An 18,549-nucleotide genomic window follows, 5' to 3' on the forward strand; every position below is an offset into this window, starting at 1 on the left:
GTGGCAGAAAGCAAAAGCACAGGGAGGACCTCCTTGGCACCATGGCAGGTGAGTGCCCCGACCTCGGGCTGGAAGGGTTGCCCCAGGGCTGGGCCAGCCCAGCGGGGCACAGGGCGACTCTGCTCACTGGGTTTATCCAGAATAAATGTACAAAGCTGGAAACATGAGTATATACCCGTGTGGGCACACAAGATTACATGCACATGTAAAAAGCCAGGCTGCCATGCTGTGCTCTGTTGGGAAAAGGACAAGGGACCCCTCCATCATCCGCCTGCTTCTCTTTTGTATGGGCTGCAACTGCCAGATGGAGACAGCCCTGCTGACAAGGCAGGCAGGCAAAAGGCCATATTGTGAGTCCCAACAGGCTTAAGCATAAATGATGCACCTGCTGCTCAGGTGTCCCTGCAAACTCCCGGGCACAGACATTTAATCTTGTGGGAGACATTCAAGTTGCTCCTAGGCTAAGCACGATTTCTGGCTGTCTACATTTCCAAAGCAAAGTCTTAAAATTGTGGTTTCCCCCCTGAATCATTTTATAGTGATAGTCCAAGCCATGGTATACCCTCATCCTCAAAAGTGTGAATGTTTATCTGAAATCAGTAGGAATTGGACAAATAAATATGGCAGTTGTGTTCTTTAATCACTACAGCCCTTGTGCCTGCATTCCCTCCTTGGCTGCATCTCTGACAATCACTGTGGTGTATTGTTGTAATGGCTGACATTCACAAATGTGCAGTTACATATTAAGTAATAATCACTCTGGACCATCCTCGATACTTTATTAACTTAAAACATTGTTCTAATAAATATGTACCAAGAAATGTAAGACACTCCATAAAATCTATATAAGGACATTTACAAACTTGTCAACAAAGTAAAAACAGCTTTTTTTTTAACTGAGGTACATGCAGAGTTGTTAAGGCAAATTAAGTAAATTATACTCTTATAGTAAGTCCTGCCCACCTCAGAAGGTTCCCCTTAAAATTATAAAACCAAAAACAAATATACAACTGATGCTATTGAGTATCTATTTTCCAGTTATTAGAACAAGCCCAGAGTGTAGAAGCCAGTAATGGTTCTGGACAGAAAGTCTGTGCTTCCCTGGTGCTCCTGCCCTCCTCAGGCAGGTTCACTTGTTGGATTGGTTCTAGTTCTAAGGCGTCATTCTGTGCTTTGGCTTTTCCGTTGGTCTTTCACAAGCTTCCTTCTCCCTGATGGATGTAGGAAGAAGTAACACTCCATGCTTCAAACACACTGTCAGTCAGACCTTGCACAGAGAGAGATGGCTCAGGGAGGATAAAAAGGACCTCTCTATAACTGTTAATGCAGCTCCTGATTTGCACCAGAATAAATGAGAGCAGAATCAGACCCAAGCTGGTACCTTTGGTTAAAAACCAGCAAGATGTCAAACTGCACAGTCCTGATCCTCCAGGTCTTCCTGACAGGAAGTCATCCAAGAATGAACCCATTCAGCACTGGACTCAACCGGGGCAGCTGCCGATGGCTCTCTGTCATTACCCCATGTAAACACTGTTATAATCATGTTTTCCTGCCATCTCATGCAAGCTATTGAAAACTTGAAGGGGTTCATCATGGCCATGGGAGAAATATTTTCCAGCTTGCAGATATTTGATAGCTTATCCATCTTTGGAGTATTAGGCTTTATATCTAAAAGGCTTGTATTTCAGTGTTATTTCAGAAACAACAAGGGGAAGAGAAAGAAAGAAACCCCAGCCTTTACTTTCCCCCTTCACAGTCATTCAGGCTGAGCTGTCAACACATGGCTCTGTCCTCTTCTTTCCTCTTCGAGCTCCTGTTCGGAAAGGTAATGCCAGGGTCTGTGTCCAAGACAGGGCTTGGGTCCAGCGGGGAAGCCAAGGGGGTCTGTTCTCATAGTGTTAGGTGCTTTCTGTACTGTAGTTTGGACTCATTTCAGGCCATGCTGTGTCTCCCGGTGTCTCCGTAAATCCACCTTTCGTTGGAAGCCTTTGCCACACAGATCACAGCCAAAAGGCTTGAAGCCTGTGTGCTTCCGACTGTGGGTGATGAGGTTGGAGCTTTGACTAAAGGCTTTTCCACACACCTGGCACTTATGAGGCTTCTCACCTGCAAGCAGAAGGTGGGAAAGAGAGAGGCTGTGAAAGAGGCAACATGCTGCTTACATGAGACCACAGCAAATATACGGTGGTACTTGGAGCTTATCAAAGAGATTTTTGTGTGATTACCTAAGAAGTCATTCTTACAAAAAGACATGCAGTTGGGAGCCCCAGACAGAGCACAAGCTGAGCTTCTACTGCAGCTGAGCAGGCCTGGACCTCCATCAGCCCAGCATAGTCCTGGGAGCAGCCTGAAGCACAGAATGCTCTCAGGACACCACATCTTGTGAGTGTATTTGTCTGCATGGGCTCTGTGCAGTTTAAACTGGCTTTGTGTCCTAGAAATATGAGAAACTCCTGGAAAAGTGATGAATGTCTGACATTGATTACTATACCATCAGCATGAAGGCAAGTGGAATAGGTAGATAGAAGTTGTTAAAACAAACCCAGTGATCTGGGGTCTGTCCCCAGGGGATGTATGAAGGCCATTAAGTGAATCCTGAAGAGCAGGGTTCATCCAGACATCTGTTCTCTCTGTTCCCCACACTGCAATGCTAGCAGTCAGAACCTGAAGTTCTCCTGCAGGCAAATAATGTAAACGGGAAGAAATATAGCCTCTAGAACTTTTACAGAGGAGTCAGTGGCAAAACTCCATGGGAGCAGCATCTAAGTATATTTTGCTACTGTTTATTATCAAATAACAAATAGAAGAGAAACCAACCACAATACCAAAGCCGGATTTTCAGAGTGGCTTTGCACCTGCAGAGCCCACTGGCTTCAGCTGGGAACAACAAACTCTTTGGGTGTTTGAAGATCAGATTTGTAGATTCAAAAAAATAATGCAAAATGTGCTGAAGGCTCATTTCACAAATATATGGTGTATATGAAAGGAATCCCTAATTCTGTTTAAGACCTGCTTTTATAATAGCAATTTAAAGGCCCAGGCACAGTTTCTGATCTCACAAGAAAATAATCTGATTCAGAATTTGTCTGAAATTCTACTTAAATCAATCATAATTTGAAAAAGTTACTAAGGAGATACTTCTTGTATTACTTCATAAATAGTTGATTTTCATCCAACAACCTTCAGTGAAAAATCTTTATAAATAACATTTATTATTCACTGCTTGTCACCTAGAAAAGTCACAGCCAAGCAGTGACTACATATAGTGCCATTTCCCTACGTATTTGCCCTTTTTAGGCTTCACCCTTTATATCTGCTAGTGGCCACTATCAGGAAAAAGGATTTTGGTCATCTGAACCATACATTTGTCCAGTACAACTGATACTTCATGTCTACAGGTTCTTTCATATCTTACACCTTCATTTCCCTCTACTTCAAGTGAACGGTGCAGGTCTGAAAGGCAAGATATTCTTTTAATGATTTCTGATAAATCTGCCTTCTTACTGAATGATACTTTTGAAACAATTTCCTTTGGTGATTCACCTGCACTTTGTATTAGTTTCCATGTTTATTAGTAACAGTGAAACTTGAGAACTCTGCACCTCTCCTTCCATTTGGTATCAAACTGTAGCCATTTCTCAGAAAGTCCAGGTGGAAGTGCAGACAATCTCTGAACAAATATTTAGACTAAGACTTAGGTCCTCCAGTTTAGTGTTTGATCTAGAGGAGGAGACTCCTGTTGTTCCTATTGTAAATTGGTAGATCCTGCAAAAAGCAATGCTGTAATCAAATTCACCTGTCATTTTCCCGGGACCTCAGCAGTAAATCAAGGCCACACGAATATAATACTCTACAAATCATCTTACACAAAAGCCCTTTGAATAAACATTGGTGGATCCTATTAAGGGAACACTGATTGGATTGCGAGGATTTTTGTGGGTTATTTTGCAGCTGCTGTCCATTAAACCTCCTCCAGATCATCCTCTTTTGCCCAAGTACAGCTCAGATAACACGAACAGCAGCAGGACAGTGAGAGGTATAGGGAGGTGTGTGTGCTGTCCCAGCTGAGGAGGAATGGACTGCTGCAGAGAAACCTCTGAGACCTGCCCTCATGTTGGGGCTGACACTAGCAGTTGCAGGGCTGACCTGTGTGAATAAAGGTGTGCTTCTTCATATCAGATTTCTGGTGGAACCGCTTCCCGCAGTACTGGCACGGATAGGGTCGGGTGTCTGAGTGGATGAGCAGATGGGTGGACAGAGTAGAAGATCTCTTAAAACTCTTGCCACAAATCTTACAATCAAAGCTGCGTTCCTGCAGAGAGATGAGCCCATACACACACATTACACCAATGATCCCATCAGCAACAAACTGCCCAACAGCACATGAGTGTTGCCCCTTCTGCCTTAGCAAGAACTTACACTTCTCCAGGGAGCTGGACTGGCCTACACAGATGATAACACTGGCTTGATAGCAGCACCACGTGATAAAAAAGATAATGGATTCTCTCCTAGTGCTGTGCACTACTAAAATTTAATTGAACAGCTCTTCCTGTTCGCAGGAATGGCCATGTGGGAGCTACCCCAATGGACTGGGGAGAGTCTGCCAACAAACTTTATCAGAGGCCTGAGACACAATCACTCTATTGGGAAGCCCAACAGCTGCAGCACTGTTCAGAGGCCGCCTCTCCACTGTACACAGGAAAGTGGGTGCCAAGGGCTGCTTGGGTCTCTTGGGAAATCCCTCTGGTAGGCTGAGTTCTGGCATGATAACAACTAACTGTTTTTTTTAGTTCCATTAAAATTCAAGTGGAAGGCATGCAGAGCACCTGGGACAAACAGCTTTTCAGCTTACTACTTTAACATGTAAAACCAAATGCATTAAGACTTTACTGTCTCTCACCTCTCCCTCACACACTCCTCACCATCAGTTTCTTGTACCACATAAAATTTCTTTTGTCCATCCCTTAACTTCCTTTACAACTTTCTCTTCCTTCTATGCTTTCACAGAATCATTTGGCTTTTAATGCATTCTCCCCAAAATGCTGTCCCTTCCATGGACACATTATACAGTGCTGCTCTTTTCACCATTGTTTCATGGATAATGAGATATCTCCCTTCATTGTGTGCTCTGCTGATTGCACACTCAGAAAATTATAAAGAGAAAAAAAAAAAAAAACATTGCTGTAACTTTATCCTCCAAAAGTCAATCTGAAGAAGGAAGATTTGCCAGGTCAGGTGGGTGGGGAAGGGGAAATATGGCATACTATCAGCAGGTGGAAAATGTTACAAGTCCTCCTACCAAAATTAACCACCATATTCTTTTGGTGTGTGACTCAGTATGTCGAGACGGGTGAAGTCAGTGCTCTATACCTGAATGGTCGTTCAGATGTTCCCTGCACTAACAAAAATTACTACAAACAAGGGAAGACTCACTTCTTTGTGGGAGGGAGGAGAAAGAATGAGGAGTGCTGCACCAGAAGAAAGCACACCGAGTTGCTTTAGCTGTTAAAAAAAGCCAACATCTGCATTACAATTTCCAGCTCTGAGAGTGAACATTTATTATTTTCTGTTACTTCTTGATTGCCAGAAGTGCCCATTGCTTAATACAGACGACACATGCGAGGTCTGAAGAATGGAAACAATGCCTGGCACGCTAATTGGCCACCCTTTTCTCTGATTGTCACCATGTTCTTCACCTACAACTGCCCACTGCAGCTCTCCCACATTCTCTTCCCCTCGTCAGTATAGGTCCCTACCTCCTTGCCCTGTATTTGCCTTCGTGGTTACCCCAGCCAGCAGAATAGAGCAGCTGGCCCTGGTCCCCAGCCGTCTGTCCTGGCAGTCTGCCTGCTCTCACCTGCGAGTGCACGGCCTTGTGCTGCTCCAGGCTGACTGCATGGCCGAAGGTCTTGCCACACATGTCACAGGCAAAGGGCCTCGTGCCACTGTGTGAGCGGCGCACATGCACCTCAAGGCCATGCGGTGTGGAGAAGACCTGAGGAAATAGAGTACACAGTGTCAAGGTTGCTGGGAGAAAGGGCTGGGAGGGGAGCCATATCCAGTGTGAGAGAAAGGGATCCCTACCTTGCTGCACTTGACACACTTGTAAGAGCCAGTGCTGATGAGCAGTGGGCGGCACAAGAAGTCAGACTCCACTTTGATGCCACCTGGCCCCTTCTCCTGCTGCAGTCCAGGCTGCGTTTCGGCATAGAGTCCAGGAGCTGCTGCTGGCGGCCGCTCAAACAGCCCCGGGCCCGGGGAGCTGAAGTCACCATACAGTCCCAGGGAAGAGCTACACTCGGCACCATAGAGGGCAGGCTCCGAGCCTCGGTCGCAGAACAGCCCCAGGGCTGAGGTCCGCTCCAGTGTAGGGCAGGGCCTGTAGCTTTGCACAAGGTGCCTGAGCTCGGAGCCAGCCAGGCTGTTCCACATGTACGGTTTGAAGGGCACCGAGAAAGGGGGTGCTTCATCTAGGGATGGACACACAGATCTCTCCGAGGCTGTGGAAACACAAGGGCATGGGAATTGGTGCGCTTCACAATCCACACTGTAATGAGGCAGAACAGTCTCACGTAACAGTCTCTCATAAGCACTTAGGCTTATGTCCAGAGCCTGACCCCTGTACTGCACTTTGAGGCTGCCCTTTCATCTCAACGGGAGGACATTTTATATTGCATATTAGGATCTGAGTGTCCAGTAGTACCTACTTACCCAATGGCTCAGCCAAATTATTTAAAGCCAACACCAATTTTGTCTATCTCCATCTCTGGATACCTTGTGTGTACACACTGATCTGACTAGCAAGACTCTAAACAACTCGGTCTGCAACTTCCTATAGTTTTATCTGCAGCTTCTTGGAAACATGTATCTACCATATCCCAAGATGGACATCAAAGCTGACAGTCCATGTGTTTAAGCTCTGATGGAGATCACACACACACACATAGATGTGTGTGCAAATATAATATTACATAGGTACCAGACAGAGCAAATGTGCTGAGATTTATCTGGTCAACAAAATTTAAAAACCTTGTTGCACGATTTAATGCCCAAATCTAGACTCTCAACTTCATGCTAGAACTGACTGTAACTATACTGCAGCATAACTTAAATAAGTAAGAGCTTCTGAGGTGCTTGCATGTTATGCTTCACTTTTACAGAAAAAAAAAAAAAATACTTCTCATCTGAAAGAAAATCATGGTTGTTTCAGATTGCTCTGAGGTTCTCCATATAAAGAAATTGAGTCTGCCCAAAACACAGAGCCTTGTAAAATCATTGGGATGGGCCACATTAAAACCTGAAGACACAAACCCATTTTCCTAGCAGTTGTAATCAAAGCAAATTTCCACCAGGACAAGCTCAAATGGCTTCAGCAGGCTCTAAGAGGCTTGCCTTCAGCAGTGGCATCTGACCAATGCAGTGGGCACATGAATTACACTTGGTAGCCCACAGCAGAGTCTGATATAACAGCAGGAGCACAGCCTATGAGAGGACTGTCTAAAGGCACAACTGCTCAAGGAGTTTCACATGGAGGAAAGCACAATTGGGATGGAACATGAGGCACCAGACCCCAACAGTGTCTGCCAGAGATACTGATTAATGCCCGAGGTGCACTGCTTGCACTCCTCACCATAACAGGCAGCAGCACTGGGAGAGACATATGTCTCCACTGGATGACAGTTTTAGTGAGCCAAGGAAGAGATGAATCAATTAACTACTGAAAGAAATGCTGATGCCTTCATAGAGATACTGGCTTCCCTTATAACTTGGGCTTCCAGAGTAACCTCCTTTAACCAGAAACTTGTCCACCCACAATGGATCTCTTACTTACTCATGTCAGCTCCCACGGCTTTTTCAGCCTTTGGCAAACAAAGATAAATGGGGGTGGACTAGGCAAAGAAGGCACAATGTGTTAGGCTATCCATTTGGATAGGCAAATAGTCACTGAGGGGCTACAGAAGGCAGTAGGAAATGAGGTTAAAATTGAGCCTTAAATGACTTGACTTTTTCCTGTCTTTTACGTAATTTCAGATGTTAACAGTCTCAAATTCTTCCATTGAAATTAGCAATCTTTTGGTTGGAAATATATGCACAAATACCAGCTGGGACATTTGAAGAGAGTGATGAAATCAAATTAGCTGACATGGTGTTCAGCATGATTTTTCCTGTTCTGCACTGACTGCAAAGTTGTGGTCAGCATCGCATCATCTATCTTGTGTCTTTGCAACCAGTTTCAGTGTTGCCATCTCGCACGATTTTATCACAAAATTCAAACCTATCTTAAAGTCCCAGCTCGTGAAATGGCATGATTTCATCAGGCCCTCAGCTTTGCTTTTGTTTGTTCTTGTTATAACATTATTTTTTTCCTTTTAAAGTCAACTTGTAGCTCAAACTATAAGAAAAGCATGAAAACATTTCATGCCTCAATATTTCAATACTAGAACTGAATATCCATAAGGTATTACTTACAATCTTGATTTCTGAGCCAGCTCATTGAGTGAGAGGGAAGGCTGACCTGATTTTTGAGCCCTTGGAATTGGCAATACAGTATACAGTGAACATTGCACCACAGATCAGTTTGCGTGCAATGTTCCTTCCATCACCTCACATGCTTTGGAGCCCTCTCAACACAAATGCCGGGTATTTCCTTCCATTATATTCAAGCTATCCAAGCCCAGTGGCAAAGCAGCCTCCAAACTCTGCTCTCTCACACTGCAGGACATTTTTGTATGTGCCTCTTCTCCACAGCATCTAGGGGGGAGCAGAGATGCAAAGAAATATTCTCCCTCATTTTCCTAGAAATTCTGTACAGCTGTTGTAGAGACTACTTCTGGGACAAAAAAATATCAAAGCTTGTTTTTGAAGGCAAGACAAACTCAACCTTAAATGGTTGGGAAAAGACTGATGTGCACAGCAAAGAAAGATTGGAGTGTCCTCTTACACAAAACACCACACTTTCTGCACAACTCCATTACACGCAGGAAAAGTCTCTCTCCTTCTGCTGCATGAACAGGCTCATCAGGAGGTACTAATACTGCTGCACTGAGATCCCATGTACCTTCTGCATATGCACATGCATGTGATTAGACACGTGTAGAAAGTGAGGTTAACTAAAGCGATTTGCACTGGTGAGTTAACAGGTATTATGTCTGTATGTTGTATGACCGTCTACATCAGCAGCACAGCACTCAAAGACAAAAGTGGAATAAATACAGCTTTCACTGCATATTGAAGTGCAACCTGCACCTATGTTCACTTCTACAGATACAGGAGTGGTAGTACTACTCACCCACACGTGCCTTCAGCATGATTGAGAGCCATTATTTCTCACCTGCTCTGCCTGGCAAAGCACAAAAATTGTGCCCCATCCAGACATAATTGTAGGAATACAGTCTCTCACCACTGCATCTTGTAGAAGTGACCTAGACAAATTCCACCTTTACACAGAACCCAACAAAGCAGCTGGAAGGCAGAGGGGCTGGAGGAGGTGAGCTGTCGGAGGAAGCCCAGCTATCTAATCCTGTTGCCACTGCCTTCATCATTAATATAACAGCAACTCTCTCAATGCACTGAGATTCATTTAATAAAGCGCTTATGTACTTGGAGTCCTATACCTTCCCGGACCTCCTGTGAATGGGATCAGACAGCCCCAGGACTGCCCACCCCACCCTGAAGAATCTTGGTCTGGGGATATCATCCTCATTTTGTAAAGTTATCTTCCCTGGACAGCCTGATGGTTGGCCAGAAGCTGATGAATCCCACATTGAGGGAAGAAATGAGGGGGAAGGAGGAAAAGGCAGAGCAGACTTGATAAAATACCTGCTTCATTTTACATCTATCTTTTTGACACTCTGTGAAAATGGTCTGTTTCCTGTGCAGAAATTGTGGTTATGTGGAAAAGGGGGAGCAGGAAAAAATCATTAGAACAAAAATTACACACATTGGTACAGTCTGTGCAGAAATATTACAAGAAGAGTAATGCAGCAATGCTGCATTTGGGCTGGCGTTTGACTTGTACAGATTGAAAGTGTCTGTGGCTAATACTGGACAGCATTTTGAATGTTCCCTTAATGGAGCTTAGGACTCTTGAAAGAATATGAGGCTTTAAAAATGCAAATCCACATCATTACAATTAGCCATTCATATGCATGGACACTGTAAAGACAAAGTGGGAAATGGTAGCAAACCAGGACTAAGTATTTTTTTGCTGGTGTCTGCTGTCAGTACCGACACAAAAAAGCTGACACAATTTTTCCTTCATCAAGACAAAAATTGCCCTTTTTCCAGCTGTCTCTTTTTAATTGAGGCAATAAAAAGGGGTTATATATATATACACATATTTTTGTTCTAAAATGACATTGTATTTTCAAACGAGATAAGTATTTGTGCCAGGCTGGAGACAGCGTCTTCCACTGCTCCAGCCACATCAAAGGCAGGACAAGAGAGCTAGAGACAGGTGCTGCAGCCATAAGTGTGAGCTTCCTGGATTTGGGGCGTTTAAATCTGACCATCATTGGGTTTTTTTTCTCCACTGGTTTTTACGAATGTGTTTTTAGAAAAGAAAAATAAACAGACATTAAAAACCAAACCAAACAAAAATACAAATAAACAAAAACACACAAATAAACAAAAAACCAAATAGCAAAAGAAAGGGCGTTAGGAAAATGTCTAGCAGGTTGTACAAAACACAAAATCAGCTGTGTTTGCTGCAGGTATATAAATTGCCTGTACTGTCTAAAAAGTCTGAAAAACCCTGTGCAGGCACGACCCTGCAGGAAAATGCTGGGACCTTTTAAACATAACCTGGCTTGCCTCTAACAATTAATCACAAATCAAAAAATAACACCCCAAATCATGACAACTTTCCTGCTGTCGCCTATCACCTGCTGCTCCCTCAGCAGCACAACACGGGCTAGAAAAGCAACCCGAAACAGGTAACCCGAAAACGAGTGGAAGGAACAGATTCTGGCAAATCTGGGGGAAAAGCAATAATAATTTTAAAAAGGGACAGGTAAATCTGTCCTTTATAGTCATTTGTGGTGGTGGCACATAGCCGTGAGATGCGTGGTCCACTGCCCCATGGCACGGGCACGGACATGCAGCTGGACCCTCGCTGAGCGCTGCTCGCCCGGTCCTACCTGGCGAGACGGAGGGCGAGGGAGGTCTCCAGAAATCCTCGAACTCGGACACTCTGTCACAAACACTGCCCTCGCAGCTGGGCGCTGACTCGGAGGTGCCATCGGCAGCCTCGGTAAGGTGGGATTCCGGGGAAAAGCGCCCCCGGGAAGGCTCTGGATCGGGCAGGGCGGTGCGGCACAGCTCCGTGTCCTCGGGGATCTTGCAGGGGTCTGCAGGGCAAAGGAGAAGAGGGAACTCCTCGGTGTGGGTCCGTAATGGGAGCCAGCCACCTCCCGTGGCGGCCCGCTCCCGCCAAGGTTTGATGCCCGACTCTCTCCAAGCCCGCATCAGCCCCTCCGGCGTCCCGCAGGGGCTGCAGAGCGACCGCCCGGCGCCGCGAGCACCGAGGTGATGTCGGGCGGGTGGGCAGTCTCCGAGTGAGGCTGCGACAGCGGGACTCCTACCTGCACAAATCTGGGCTAGCACCGTCTCCAGCCGCAGGCTGTAGTCCTCGTCGGCGGAGCGAGGCTGGTGGTAGCTGTGCGCTTTCTTGCTCTTCACTAGGAAGGACCTCGGCATGGTGGGATGCTGGCACGGCCGGTACAGCCGCACTCCCTCTCTAAGCGCCGGGCACGGCGGCGGCGAGCGTCACCCCCGAATCTCCTGCGGGGCGGCGGCGGGGAGGCGACCTGCGGAAAGGCGCCGCGCCCGCCGGTGAGGGCCGGGGGCGCCGGCCAGGAGGGGCCGCTCGCCAGGGGCGGCGCGCCAGGTGGCAGCGCGCAGGTGGCTCCGGCCACCGCCCCCGGCCCCGCTCGCCTCGCCCCCTCTTCCAGAAGTGCAGATAACTCAGCCTCCAACCGCCCCCAGCCAACGCCTTTTACCCCCTTCCCTCCCACCGTGACATGGGGGGCCGCCCCGGCCACGCTCCGACAGCCGCTGCTGGATTGCGGGGAGCAGGCAGTAATAGCAGCCGGGCACCGTTCTTCTGACGGGTGGGAGCTGAGAGAGCCGCAGGGTGCAGTCGGGTGTTATCCCGTCCCTCCAAGTGGGCACACCAGGCCTTCTTGTTTGCCCCTGCGCCGGCACCCACCGCAGAAGCGGCGCCAACAAATCTCCCCTCTGGAACAGTTTATCACGTCCCACCACCCTGGACGGGCTGGCCGGCGCGGGGTTGTTACCGGGATGGGAGGGGGAGTCGTTACAAACCCGACAGCCTAAACCTAGCGCCTGAGAGGCTGCTGCTGTGGAGGGACTGATTCACCATCCCGCGCGAACCACGATAACACGAAAACGAACAAAACGGAATCTCTCCTCCAGCCCGCAGCTGTCGGCGCCACGCCACCTTGCAGCTGCGAGCACCGAAAGCCGGGGAGGGGAAAGGAGACAAGGAGGGAAATCTCCTGCGGGATTTGGGGACGACCGGATTAAACAAACTACCCCGAGCCGACTCTTCGGGGAAAGGCCGGAGAGGTTAATTCGAACCCATCCAGCACCGGGCCGCCTCCGCCGTTACACGACTTTGCGAGTTTAATCCACATTCGTTTGGGGGGCTGGGGGACTTCGGAGCGTTGCAAACGGGGAACACAGGGAAGACCCCGAGCCCGCCAGCTGGGGCCCATGAACTGCCCGGGTGGCTGCAGGTGGTGGCACTAGCTGCGCCACAAAGCTCCGGCCCGTCCGCGCCCGGCAGGGGCAGGGCTGCTCAGCGCTGCCGGGGAGGCGCCGCCCCCCGGCACGGAGCTGGGTGGGAGCTTTTCTGCCCGGACCCACCTGTGCCTGCGTTCATCCTTGAGCAGGGGCTAGCACCCAGCGGGCCCGCACGGAGGGGGCAGAGAAATCAAAGCGGCCCGATAACGCGTTACCCACCCGCGCCCCGACAGCAACGGCTGCCGCAGCCGTTGCGGACTCCGGGCGCCGGCGCCTCTTCTGTCGCGTGTTTCCCTCCAAAAGTCACGCCGCGGAGGCGCCGCCGGCTTCCCAAGGCCGGAGCTGGCCGGGCAGGTGCCGGGCCTGTGGGAAGGCGAGTCCCACAGCCCACCTGGCCACCGTTCGCCCCGGCTCCCGCTAGCCGCACCCACCCGGCGGCCGTCACTGCGGGGGCGCGGGGCTGGCCCCGGGCCGCGCGGCTGAGGCAGGGCCGGAGCGGCGCGGGGTCCCAGACGGGAGGAGAGGGGTCGCTGCCGGCCGGCAGCTGCCGACGCGAGGCGAGAGAAGCGAGAACGCTTACCCATTTGGAGGGCCGAAGAAAGCTGGGCTGCAGACGGGGTATGCGCGACAGCCTGCTAATTTGTGTGACTTTAATTTTAGCCTCCCCTTTAAGGAGCAATGGTGCTTGAGTTGGCTTTTTTTTTTTTTTAACTTTTCTGTCTCTCTCAACTCCTTCAGAGCTCGGCCCCCTAAACCACAAATTCCACTTCCTGAGCGTTAGTTAGGAGCTTCTGCAAAAAAAAAAAAAAAAGTTACCAAAAGCGCCAAAGCCTCACAAATCAGTCGTGTTCTCCGCCTCTGTTTCTCTCTCAGTTTTCCTTAAATGAAAAGGTCTTACCGTATTCCACCTCACAGAGCTCGCTGAAGTGACATCGAAGTGTCATTTTGGAATCGGGCGTTTCGATTCTCTCGGGGTTCTGCTCTAGAAATTACACACATCTATCTGAACTATTCTTGGATCCCCTTCAACTTCCGCAACGAGAACAAGTCACAGATTCAAAACACAGATTGATTCGGGCGGGCAGAGGGCAGGGGCTGGGGCAGCTGGCGCTCGCCCTGCCCGCTCCGCGCCGCATCCCCTGCCCTTGGCCCGGCAGGGGGGAGCACACTTCCCGCCGCCATCGGGCCGTGCATAGCGTTGTAATCGGGGCTAAGGCCGGGCCCTGGGCGACGGAGACCTCTCCTAGACTAGAAATAGCTTGTTGTGGAAAACTCTTCTGGGATAAATACGCCCAACGGCGCTGAAAATACCTTAAGACCCAAGCCTAGAGGTTTGCTCATTTCCCTTCGGATTTAGGTAATGGTTAAATATGGAAGGGGTAGGCGAGAGGTGTCGTCCCCCCGTCCCGTCCCGTCCTCCCCCCCTCCCCCGGCTGCTGTTGCTTGACAGCGATTCAGATTCAGACTCTTAAGGCGAAAGCGGAGCGGAGCCAGGCAGTGGGGAGAGATTGCCCTCCTCGTCTGCGTGCCGGTGCTCAGGTGCTAACTCGGGGAGGATCCGTGGGGCACCGGCAACGAGAACGGTAACGGGATTCGCATCAGGCAGCATCCTGCGCCTGTGGAGACCCCTGAGTTGCACAACGGGGAAGCCTGCTCCCTTCTGCAAAAATAAAAAGTTCGCCTTGCTATATGCACACACATGACCCCAAACCACAGTTTTCCAGGTCTATCTCAGATTCCTAATGCAGCCAGGAAGTCAGGCTTAGGTCTTTATTATCTTTCTGAGACGGTTCTGGGCTTCGCTCTTAGACATCTCAGGCCGTCAGCAGCTTCGTTTCGGTGTCTGTAGGGTCGAATAAAGTGCGACTCTGCAGTGAGCGAATCGAGGTTTAACACAATTTCCCGCTCAGAAACGACAGAAGCAAACTTCAGCCTCCCTCACGCTCAGGAGTATGCTGACTCTGGGACCAGATGCTTTTTTTTTCACCACCAGTCCCGAAGCATTTACAGAAAAATTAGCCACTTGGTGCTTGTGAGTGCCTACGATTCATAGGACTAGCCTGATTTCCCAAAATCTAAGCAAGTGAACACCACCTCGAGTAAAACTGTCCAACAACTGTGTGATGTTTTACTGTGACACAAAAGGAAGCTGAAGAACACGACTGATACCTTAATTTTTGCCGGGAAGTTCCTGGCGCTGGGCACAGCAGTTTTACTTACGGCATCTGTGTACCGCGGTCGCATTGCTGCGATCAACCTTAGGTTGATTACTCCGAAGATCATTCACACCTTCAGCTTCAAAAATCAATGCTGGAATCAGTAGAAATAACCAGATTAGAACAACTGGGTGTAATTTCATGTATGCGTCTTCGTTGACTCACTGTTACTTTTTTGCAAAACAGTCTTTCTCGTTTGCCTCTGAAATGGGATGATAAATTAATGCCCTTTCGTTTACCTTGCTACACATCTCTTCGACTGTGTAATGAAAGCACCAGAACACATTAAATACTAGTAACGCTCATAAATAATTGTAACGTGGTAACAAGAAAATACACATTCGTCTTTATACATGTAAATTCAAAATGTGTACAGGTGCTGCTGTGGGCTGTAAGGCGTGGTGATCTCCGTTCGGAGGGTGCTTGCAGCCTCCCAGGAAGCGGGATGGGCTGCTGGGCGCCGCTCGGGGCTGTCCTGCGGGAGGCATCCTGCTGAGCCCCTTGTACTCAGCCCACCTGCGGACGGCCCTTTCTCACCTACTGCTGACTAATCAGGTTAAACCCCTTCCGCAGAAATAAATCAAATGAGTGAACAAAGCAAATGCTAAATCCAGCGTATAATGTCTCGTGTGAACGTGGCTGTTGCACGGGCACAAGGAACGCACCTCCGGCTCCTGGGGTGTCAGCTTTCTCAAACGATTAGAAGAGAAATGGTACGAAACTGGCTGTGTTTCGTGTTTTGCAAAATTAGTTCGTGCTGAAGCACATCCTCTGCCTTCTCGGATCTCGGCTGGACGGGCGATTTATTTCATGCCGCCGGTGAGGACGGGGGAAGCGGGACGCGGGCGCTGCCCACCGAGCGGTGCCGAGGATGACCCGAGGCTACCTGCGAAGTCTTGTCTTTAGCTCTGTCACCGGACGGTGCGAGCAGCAGCCTTGGCCGGGACGTGGCGAGCTGGGAGTCATGGGGACCGTGAGGGCTCGCACAGCCCGCTCGGGTCGTTAGCGGGGGCCGTGAGGGCTCGCACAGCCCGCTCCGGGCCGGCATTAGCGGGGGCCGTGAGGGCTCGCACGGCCCGCTCGGGTCGTTAGCGGGGGCCGTGAGGGCTCGCACGGCCCGCTCGGGTCGTTAGCGGGGGCCGTGAGGGCTCCCACAGCCCGCTCCGGGCCGGCATTAGCGGGGACCGTGAGGGCTCGCACACTCCGCTCCGGGCCGGCATTAGCGGGGACCGTGAGGGCTCGCACACTCCGCTCCGGGCATTAGCGGGGACCGGGCGCGGGGCCGCCTCGTGCGCGCGGGCTGCTGTGTCACGTGCCCGCGGGCGGTGGCGCGAGGCCGGCGCCGCGGGAAGCCCTGAGGGCCGCCCTCAGCAGCCTCTTGCCGCCATCGTGCCAGGGATCTTCCCACCCCCAGAGGAGCTGCTATCTGCACTATCAGCACGCCGAGCACAGGTGAAGGGGTTCAGCTTTTATTCTTGGTTTACGGGGTGACCTGTGTGCCGCAGCTCAGTAACCGTTGAGATGGTCTTGCGTGTTCAGTGTCGAGCTGTGTGACAATGCCAAGTGTTCTGTGGTCCAGCGTTGAAAAGCCATACGCCACGCCCAGAGCTGGCACAGCGATGTAGATCATGGGAAATGTAAGGCTGGGTTTTAACGAAGTTACTCTAATGCTTCTCAGAAGGGAGTGTGATATTGAAAAGGTGTGTGACATAAAAACTTGGTAACATGCATTTGAATGCAATGGCACGTGATTGTTACACCATAGTGACAAGAGAGGGGAAGAAATAAATAAAGGGTGGGGGTGTGCTGTTAAAGTAGGGTGGGATTATGTTATAGTCGTGTTTTAAGATTGAAGAGCTACTCAGTGTAATTCACTGCACGGTTTACAGTAGCTGCTTGGTGTCAGCATTAGAGCTAAAACAACATCAGATAAGGCACCAAAGGTGACAAGCTGGAAGTGAGATCTTTGCATTCAGAAGTGATGAGACACTGCAACAGGAGGAAGGATTTGAAGAACAGGATTGCCGCTTGGTACAGAGGGGAGGAGAAGCAGTTTCCTGTGTGGGGGAGTCAGAACTGGGAGAAGGCAGCAAAAAGGATGACACTGTGGGGAATTTATACTCACTTTAAAGTGATAAAACTTGGGACCACAGTTATACAGAACAGTTCCACTATGAAAAGCTGCTAGGACTTGTAGCACTGTGCATTCTGTTGGGAAGTGTGTCTTTACCTTTGTAAAACTTTTAAAAAGATACTTTTAACATGTTGCTTATTGTTTATTTTTTTCCCCCCAGCATCTTGTCACTGCCTTATCTGTGGTCCTCCTTGTGGCATAAACCCATGCTGTAAAAATGTCAGAAATAAATCAGTGATTTTGATTGCAATTTTTTTGATTGCTGGGGAAAACAAAGAAATTTCTGCTGCTCCCAGAGCAGATTAGAAAATTAATACTGTAAGCACAAACTGGAGAGAGAAAGTGATGGTAGACTATGGTGTTGAAGGCTGGGATGAAAAGAGGGATTTTAGGTCTGGGAAGGAATGGACCCAGAATGTACCTCCATTATGAACAGAAAACAGATGAATCAGTAGTTACAGAACACAGACTATGCAAAATGTTCTCATAAGAAATCTAGTTTTCATAGTGGGGCACCAGAAATTTCAGTCACTTGTGCAGTACTATGCAATTCAGAGAGTATGCCACATTGCTTTTGTTTTTCATAATTGTGAAATAAGGTAAACATTAGTTCCTGGAAAAGGAGAGCATTAAGCTGTTGTATCCTGGATCTAGCAGATGTGTCTTAGTGTCCAGGCATGAGTAGGTATGCATATATTGGCATGTTTACTCTGAAGCTGAAATGTCATGCTATATAGAGGTTATATTGAAAGTCAATTTATTGTGTACTTTCCATCATTCAAAATTTCTGGTTCTGTTGCCTACTGTGTAAATGCATTTTGCTTATTTTTCTTATGTCTTGGACTAGTTTGTAAACAAAAAGACCCCCAAACCAATACCACCAACCAATTCACCCACCCCCCCCCAAAAAAAAAAAAAACACATCAAGAAACTCCATCAGCAGGTAAAATTCTCAGAGAATTACAGAATATATACTGATAAGAGTATTACAGAGAACAAAAATGTACTTAACTGAATCTAGAAATCTAATAGTTATTCATAGCTTTCATCTTCCCTCCTAATACACAGAGTTAGTAGCTGCTGTGCATGATTGAACATGCACTGTAGTTTCCATATGGATTGCACTAACTTCTATCTTTTAGGTTGATTTTTAAAATTTTAGTCTCCAGGACTACAACAATGGCTTTCCTAGGGAATCTGTATCTTTCCTCCAAGTGTATTGTTATTTGGAGCCTCTACAGGTTGGGGAATTAGCAGCATATCATGTATAAAATGTGGATATTTTTATGCTGACATATCTTTAAGTCATTCTAGCTTAAGTGTTTAAGCATCAGGTTTCACTAAGTCACTAGCACTGTCTCTGATATCAGTGATCACATTAATACCACAGAAAAACATGCAGTTCCTTCTGTGTTGCAGTTCCACAAAAGGGTT

At 48.4% G+C, this 18,549-nt stretch overlaps 1 protein-coding gene across 1 annotated transcript; it reads right to left on the reverse strand.

The window, feature by feature from the left end:
* Positions 1-762: 762 nt before the first annotated feature.
* Positions 763-13,556, reverse strand: GFI1 (growth factor independent 1 transcriptional repressor). Its single transcript, XM_030278627.4, has 7 exons — positions 13,346-13,556; positions 11,583-11,807; positions 11,139-11,348; positions 6,085-6,500; positions 5,858-5,995; positions 4,147-4,312; positions 763-2,106 (listed from the first exon to the last, which is right to left on the reverse strand). Exons 2-7 carry the CDS (start codon positions 11,695-11,697, stop codon positions 1,928-1,930), a joined length of 1,224 nt encoding a protein of 407 aa, XP_030134487.4. The 5' UTR covers positions 11,698-11,807; positions 13,346-13,556; the 3' UTR covers positions 763-1,927.
* Between the last annotated feature and the right edge of the window lie 4,993 nt (positions 13,557-18,549).

Source organism: Taeniopygia guttata, chromosome 8 (assembly GCF_048771995.1).
Source record: "Taeniopygia guttata chromosome 8, bTaeGut7.mat, whole genome shotgun sequence".
In the NCBI taxonomy this organism is placed as follows: domain Eukaryota; kingdom Metazoa; phylum Chordata; class Aves; order Passeriformes; family Estrildidae; genus Taeniopygia; species Taeniopygia guttata.

Coding starts and splice junctions, on each gene's coding strand:
- GFI1 (XM_030278627.4), bottom strand. CDS start 11,697: ATGCCGAGGTCCTTCCTAGTGAAGAGCAAGAAAGCGCACAGCTACCAC. Junction 4,313..5,857: donor ACAAGGCCGTGCACTCGCAG/GTGAGAGCAGGC, acceptor ATCTCTCTGCAG/GAACGCAGCTTTGATTGTAA. Junction 2,107..4,146: donor GCACACCTTTATTCACACAG/GTCAGCCCTGCA, acceptor TTCTGCTTGCAG/GTGAGAAGCCTCATAAGTGC.